This window comes from Agrilus planipennis, unplaced genomic scaffold (assembly GCF_000699045.2).
Source record: "Agrilus planipennis isolate EAB-ADULT unplaced genomic scaffold, Apla_2.0 scaffold105, whole genome shotgun sequence".
NCBI lineage: Eukaryota > Metazoa > Arthropoda > Insecta > Coleoptera > Buprestidae > Agrilus > Agrilus planipennis.
Window position 1 is genome coordinate 651,804 of NW_020438878.1, and position 8,054 is coordinate 659,857.

Here is an 8,054-nt window from a genome sequence, read left to right on the forward strand (position 1 = left end):
TTAAACACAAATTTTTAGGCGTATGCGCTATGTCTCCTAGGATATAAATTTAACGTACTCAGCGATGGCTTTTTGATTCATAAACCAGGATATAAAGAAACTGAATATTTTGGAAACAGGTTGAAGGTTTCACTATCAATGGCAGAAACTATTGAAACAGAATTCGTACCACAGTACAGAAAATTTTACGGAAATAATCCGGCTTGTGTTGTTTAGAAATGGTCTCTTTAATCAAATATATTTTCCGTTATCTTTGTTTTGTTTTCGTATCATTTTGTACATAGGACTGTGCTAATTATTATAAATTAGCGAAAAATGATTAATGGTTAAATTTAGATGTAAGTTTAGCTGCTGTTCTCGTTAAATTTAGAAATTTTTGGTTTTTTATTTAGATGTATTTCCTTCTTTTACAGTTGAAAATTTAGTACAAAGACAAGTAACATGTTTGAATATTTTTATTACTGTCTTTTACCTAAGTAGATAATACTCAACGTAGTCATACATTTTTACTTAATTCAATATTTACGTATTGTACTTTGCAAATAAATGATAAATACAAGCCACTATGTTATTAATTTAGTAAAGTTAATAATAATTTATGTAAGGAACATAGGGGAGGGAATTCAAGAATGATAGGTAAGAGTGATCCAGATTTAAAATTCATTTTCATTCATCTTTTTACTGTAGTGTTATGTGTCTACGAGGTCTGTTCAAAAAGTATCGCGAATTTTCCGGTTACGTATGTTCGATTTTCGATTTTTTTGTGGCGTTATGTTGGTTCTCATGTCTCTCACTTACCTATTCTACGTGTTGTGGCTCGTTTTCGATTTTTGCATATTCTAAAAAATGGATCAAAGAATCTTTATCAAATTTTGCGAGTGTAAAAAACAAAATTAAGTATGCGGACGCATTCCGAATGTTAGCTGTGGCATATGGTGAAGCTACCTTGGACCGAAGAAACGTTTATCGGTGGTACAAAATGTTCCCAGAGGATCGAGAAGATGTGAACGACGAAGTGCATGCAGGACACACGAGCACGTCAACTACAGGCGAAAACATTGATGAAGTGAAGAAAATAGCATTGGTCAATCGAATCACTGTTACAGATGTTGCTGAAAACCTAAACATATCGATTGGCTCCTGCCAAATTCGTACCAAAATTGCTGAATTCCGACCAAAACCAGTATCGCATTAACACCCGCTGTGCTCCATACACACTTTTTTAACAATATTTTTCGAATTTCTCGGCATCCTTTACATCGCAGTATTGTGCATCAAAGTGCCATACCAATCCTCAAGATATCTGCCATCTTGAGTACTGCAAAAGCTGCTTCTCTCCTTCAGGGACCTGTCTTAGTCTGGTTTCTCTTTTTGCCGAAGTCGGCTCTACCCTTCGTTATCCTGTTTTGTCAATAATGTTTCCATTTTATTTAAGGCTATCTGTAATTCCTCATTTGGGTTTAGAGAGTTTTAATGAACTTTAGCTTTTGATGGGTGAGGGTGCCCACTATGAATCAGGAGGTACCCAGACACCATGGTTTTTTGTTGTGCTCGTGTTGAATATGTACAGACAGCATGTGGACGCTGTCCGCATGCCGATGAGATTCAATCCCCGTTTGGTGGTGTCGACAGGAATTTTTGTTTTTCTTGGTTACGTGCTATAACCTAGAAGCTGCGCCATGGTTTCTGTTTGGCAAGTGGATATCCTTAGATACTAGAAAAAAATCCTTGTTGAATTTTATTAAATGCCACCATAAGCGGCAATTTTATACATTAAAGTTCACAAACTGTTTGCACTGTTCAGTTAAAACTGTTGTCTTCGTCGTGCTGATGATATCCAATGAGATCGAAATCGCGATTACTCTTGTCAGCTTTAACAGACCATAAAATTTTTGTACAACTATTTGAATCGAATTTTCCTGAAACCCTTTACGATAAAAAAAGACTTTTTAAATTTTCATTCCCACCAGCTACTAATATTTGTGGATGTGGATAGGGTGATGGTTCTAGTGGTAAAGATGATGAGACGGGCGAAATTAAGACAGAAGTGAATGAAAAATTATCTGTGGAATATTACTGGCCTAGTATTTGCCTAAATAATCCAAGGAAATCACTGAGAACGTTGAACCAGGGCGGAAGGACCCGGAATCGAATGGTCTGAATTTGTAGGTTATGCCGCTGGGTGTCCTTACGAAAAAGGGAAATTAGATGCACCTTCTATAAACAGTTTCACAGATTTAATATCAACTAGATTTTCTCTGACCTCCACTGACATTTTCAGCGTCATACATTTTTGGGAAGATTCATACGAAAATACAATTTTTACCGGGAAGTCGAGTTTTTTTTATCATTCTTCCCTGAACAGTTATGGAAATCGTTTACCTTATACTATAAAAACAATTGTCTACTATCAACGAATATAAACAGTAGACGTGAATCATCACAAAGATTATATGCTACACGTGTCAATATTTTATTATCACCCAGTTTTGATCAGTGACTTCGTTCGCGTAAAATAATTTCAATTGTTTACAATATTATATAATTACTATAGTGAATAAAAAATCTTCTATTCTCTGTAGAATATCGTCGAAATAGGTTCAACAAACTGACAGAATATTTTAAGGGCTTTTTCCATCTTAATTGCACTTAAATAGGCATATGCCAGTTAATCCGATATTAATGATATTGAAAAATAAAAAGAAAATTTTTAATCTGGACAATCGAAAGTAATATATAGCTATTACGTCTTTCTATAGTAGGGACGGATGCTAAAATAGTTCCGACGCATTTGTTGCTCGCGACGAACTACAGTGCAGTGGTGCAGTTATAAACTTAAAAAGACTACGTATTATTAAAGTACATACAAAAGCGTATAAGCATCCAATTGTGAGAAGGTTACTAAAATCTTTTACCTTTTTCTACCACCAGTATTAACTGTAAATGATAAAGCTAAAAAAAGAAACGACTTAACGAAACAGGCTATAATCTATCGATTATTTTTTATTATTATGTATTATCGATGTGCAAAGGATTCAGTATAATCTCTCTTGTAATCTCGAGTGGCAAAACTAGGTTTATTGTACAAAATTCTTTTATACAATTCCAAAAAAGTAGGCGGACTTTTTATTATCATAACATTTGATGTGTAGAATAATATAAATAACAATACCGCTATTTTTTCATAGATGCATATTAAACCGGAAATACACCTGCCCAAAGTTTTGTTTAATTTTTTATTATAAATGACAACCCTTATTTGCGTTTTGTAAATATTTCTACTTAATTAACTCCAGCTTATTCATTCTTCAATGGAAATAACCTTACTGAAATTATACCCAGTATTTGTTTAGGTGGTTTAGCTTTTTCATTTGCTGCTTATAATAATTTTCGCGGTTTCGGTATGTCAATTCTCCTTCATAAAATTATAAAACATCAGACAGACGATTATATCAGCCATACCTCTCACTATCAGAAACAGATAGCAGATAGATTACTATGGCTGTACCTGCGAGTAAGGCAATGCGTAGCCCGTTGAAGTAAAATAGTATAATACGTACAAGAATAAGTGTAAAAGATAATAAATTAGTGCTGGTTGGAAAATAACAGTGAATGCGAAACAACTGACGTACGCTTTATGTCATAAAACAAATAGTAGTAGTGTTAATTACATACGTGCATGATAAGACTGTGTTTTGAATGCACATAATGAAAATGAACTTGCCCCAGCATGCACCAACGAAATTGTTAGTTTTCCTATTGTTTCTTATAATTATGTCTTTGTATTTGCAATTTGGATATTCAACCCGTGCAGTGTTAAGCGAAACTGAAAACATCAAAGAAACTGAAAAGAGTCCTATTGTGGCAATAAATACAGATGCAGAAACAGGCAATAGTGTAATCAGTAAGGACAACTTAACTACTGAATCATATACATTTCAACGAATCAAAGAAATAACCAAATGTCATGATTTACCGAGGCAGCACAACGTAATGCAGTGGGGTCCTTATTGGGTCCTTAATAATTTTGTTGCCGCGANACCTATTCGAAACAGCCAGTTGTTTACGCCATTCACGGTTTCGAGATAAACGAAGGGATGAAACCACCCCTACACAAAAGCGAACTGAGAGAAATATACAGATATACGAATATACACTAATGCAGAACCAGGCAATAGTGTAATCAGTAAGGACAACTTAACTACTGAATCATATATATTTCAACGAATCAAAGAAATAACCAAATGTCATGATTTACCGAGGCAGCACAACGTAATGCAGTGGGGTCCTTATTGGGTCCTTAATAATTTTGTTGCCGCGAAAAGAACGTACAAGTGTGAAGAAAGTGTAACTTTTGCTACTACGGCAACTTACAATTTTTTGGGCAATGTTTTGCCCATTGTGGAAAGTTGGGATGGACCAGTTAGTGTTGCAGTGTACGCCCCAGGTAGTGACTTTAATTTGGCCTTAGAATCCATAGCCTACCTTCGCGAATGTGGAAATCCATTAGTAACCGAAACGGTTTCTTTTCATTTGTTCTTCCAAATGACATATTTTCCAGACAAGGTAAGACACAAAAATTACAGAGGAATCATCATCATCATAAGGTCGTCAGTTCTAAGACTGGTTGGTCACGTACCTCCACTCTTTCATATCCTGAGCTAAATTTCGCATTTCCCTAAAACTAGAACAATCCACATCCTTAACTATTTGCGAACAATAATCTAACCTAGGTCTACCTCTACCCCTCCTAACTCCTGTTTCTGCCTCTAATATGTCTCTGATTAGACCTTCATGCCTGAGAAGGTGTCCTACCAATCTATCTCGCGTATTTTTTATTGACTTCCATAGAGTCCTCTGTTCTCCTATTCTTTCTAATACCTCTTCATTTCTAACCTTTTTTACCCACGTTATCCTCATAATGCGCCTATAACACCACTTTTCGAAGGCTTCTAATCTTTTCCTTTCCGCCGCGCCCACTGTCCATGTTTCGCACCCGTACAACGCCGCGCGCCAAACATACACCTTCTACAAACTTTTTTGAATTTCTAAATTAACCGTTCGCGAGCATAGGAGTGACTTCTTTTTATTAAAGGCGACGCGACCCTGCGCTATCCTCTGATTTATATTGTTACTACTCCTTCCGTCCTGACTTATCTGACTTCCCAGATATCTAAAATCAGCCACTTCTTCTAATTTTTCGCCTCCTATCTTTATATTCGCTCTTTTCGTACTTTTTCTTCCTTTGCATACCAGTATTTTAGTTTTACTTTTTTTTATTTATTTTCATACAGTACTGATCTGTCAGTACCGCTTCCATTTTATTTAAAGCTATCTCTAACTGCTCCTTGCTAGATGCTAATACTGCTGTATCATCTGCATACTAATTTTTTACCCCTGTATATCTATCCCTACAGTTATACTGTCTTTAATGATGTTGATGGCGTCTTCGATGTATAGATTAAAAAGTAGCGGTGACAGTGTGCGTCCCTGTCTGACTCCCTTCCTAATATTTACTTCTGTACGTTGCATCCCTAGCTCTATAACAGAGGAATAATAAACAAAAAAAATTTACGAATAAATTTGCTGGATATGACAATATTTTGAAATAAGGAGGTAGTATAGAATTCGGCAATTTTTCCGCAATGAGTGACAAGTCAAATAATGATAATTATAAGTACAGTTATCATTTCGCCGAATTCAAAAATTCCAGATAAAACCACTAGAGAATTTTTATAAGAATATTTAATGAACGCACAATTGATATTTATATTAATCTGAAAACATTTTTTTTGCCAATAATCAAAATGTATTATTTTTATTCAAACATATTTGAAGATGAAGCTCGATAAGCTTGTCGAGGTAATTACTGATGGTTAGCTCGTTTTGATGTCGTGTACCGCTGAAGTTTTTGATAAAAGAGTAACTGTCCTGCAATGCATTCAATACACTACAACGATATTTTCACGCAAGGTAGCACTCTGATTCAGCTTTTTACCATGATACGGAACACATTGAAAATGTCATCTATAAACCAAACAGCCCAACAACAATACCAAAACTGTTTCATCAAATGAAAGGTCGTGAAAACTTAAAAGTAATTATAGCACGCGACAGCATTAATGTAATGTATATATATGACTTAGTAATTATCGGTTTACATAGATTACTGTTCAATCAAATCACGATAAGCAGAATCTTGATCCGCCAGTAAGTACTTATGTCATATCTTAATATGTATAAAAATCACATATCAGTGTGTCGTACATGCCAATCTCTGAATCCACACAATCGGTTTCAATAAAATTTTGTAAATAAGTATAGTTGATATCAGCCTGAAAGGTAGGATAGGAAAGGTAATATTTTTAATTTTTTCGACAGAAATATTTTCTTTTATAATTTTCAGATTTAAAATCCAAAAACACATGTAACCATAAATGTAAATTTTAACTCTCCTAAACCCCACTCTCCAATATATTTGTAGAAATATAACAGTAACGTTAACAGGGACGTGTAAATATAACGATTTATTAAAAGAAACAAGTTATAAAATGAATAAGATTAACTTAACAGAACATGGAAGCTTTACATGAATGAGCCAAGCCCTCACGACGTCTAACTTTTTCGAGGGTTATTCTTCGACTGCCGATTTCGTCCTTTTTCAAATTGTACAGTACTTAGTACTTCTTGACCGTCCCAGAGGTCTTCTTTAAGCAACGGTAATAAACTTTATGACAGGGTTGCGTCCGAGGACCTGGCTGCTACATGTACATTTTCTTAAATTTAAGTAAATAATTTTTATGACTATAACAACTTAAAATTTAAACATTAAGAACTAACTTATCTAAGTCACGTCTGCATACTACATATTTTAATGCGTTGTCAAGAGCTTTCTATGCGAAAAAGGTTATAATTCATTTTTGAAAGGTTCCCTTAGCGTAAAATTGTCATATAAAGTTATATTTTTCAATTCTGTCGAATGCGAACTGCGTTTACCAATTTATACTATATTATTTGACTTGCGAGTCATTGTGGAAAAATTGACGATTTCTATACCCCTTCTAAAACATAAATGATTGTTATGATTTATTCTTTTTTATAAATTATCTAATACACTGTAAAATCTATAGAGTTTATTATAATGTTAACTCTCGGAATAATTTTCATCATCATCATCATAAGGTCGTCAATCCTAAGACTGGTTGGACACACACCTCCACTCTTTCCTATCCTGCGCTAATCTTCGCATTTCCCTAAAGCTAGAACAACCCATGTCCATAACTATCTGCGAACAGTAATCTATCCATCTCTACTTTTAAATTTTCTTATTTCCCTACTTGCCTCATTGTCCTAACATTCCACGCTCCGACTCGAGAAATATTGCACCTACCCCTATTGCACTTATTGATGACATACCCAGAGGTAGTCCCCGCCCGGACATCCGAATGGGGGACTAGTTTACGTCCGGAGTGCTTTACCCCAGAGGACGTCATCTTTTAATTTTTAACGTACGTTTTACTCGGGATCATAATGTAGTGTTTCCCGTTGCCTTCCACATCGCAGTATTGTGCATCAGAGTGCCATACCGATCCTCGTGATCTCTGCCACCCTGAGTAGTGAAAGTGCTGCTGCCCTCTTTTAGGGACTTGTCTTAGTCCGGTTTCTCTTTAAGAACCCCCCCCCCACTCTGGTTAAACGAAGCCTGTTTTCTTTTTAAACTAAAAATACCCAGATAAGAGGGTGGTACATTCGCTCTATCGGTCTTACGTTCAGATACAATAAATGGTTCATTCTTGTTTCCTCGGTTATTTACTTAGGTATTTACAAATAGCCTAATATAGTTCAGGAGTGGCATTCAGAGTGATAATAACGAAAAAAAGTAAAATAATAAGTACTATTGTTAAAGGTTAAAAATCACGCACATAAAATTGATTAACGTTTTTTTTTTCATCTGTGTTTTGTATTTAGTGTTTATTTTGTTTCACTGTAATTTTTAACAGCTTCACCAAATCAAATTTGTGTCTTGCACAATTAATCAATGAAACAAAATATAA

At 35.0% G+C, this 8,054-nt stretch overlaps 3 protein-coding genes across 4 annotated transcripts in view; 2 read left to right on the forward strand and 1 right to left on the reverse strand.

The window, feature by feature from the left end:
* The window catches only part of LOC112906724 (beta-1,4-glucuronyltransferase 1-like), a 5,671-nt gene extending 5,331 nt beyond the window's left edge, over positions 1-340 (forward strand). Inside the window, exon 3 of the mRNA XM_025981445.1 lies at positions 19-340. Within this exon, the coding sequence (XP_025837230.1) occupies positions 19-216 (198 nt within the window). The 3' untranslated portion in view covers positions 217-340. The remainder of the gene's footprint in view (positions 1-18) is intronic.
* LOC108737733 (PR domain zinc finger protein 13) overlaps positions 1-8,054 on the reverse strand; it is a 31,496-nt gene that overhangs the window by 19,160 nt on the left and 4,282 nt on the right. The window lies entirely within an intron of this gene.
* LOC108737742 (beta-1,4-glucuronyltransferase 1-like) overlaps positions 3,433-8,054 on the forward strand; it is a 7,492-nt gene continuing 2,870 nt past the window's right edge. The window contains exons 1-2 of one of the 2 annotated variants that reach the window (XM_025981443.1): positions 3,433-4,026; positions 4,309-4,566. In XM_025981443.1, the coding sequence (XP_025837228.1) occupies positions 3,700-4,026; positions 4,309-4,566 (585 nt within the window). In that variant the 5' untranslated portion in view covers positions 3,433-3,699. Of the gene's footprint in view, positions 4,027-4,171; positions 4,567-8,054 lie in introns of both variants that reach the window. The other variant, XM_025981444.1, reaches the window with a different exon arrangement.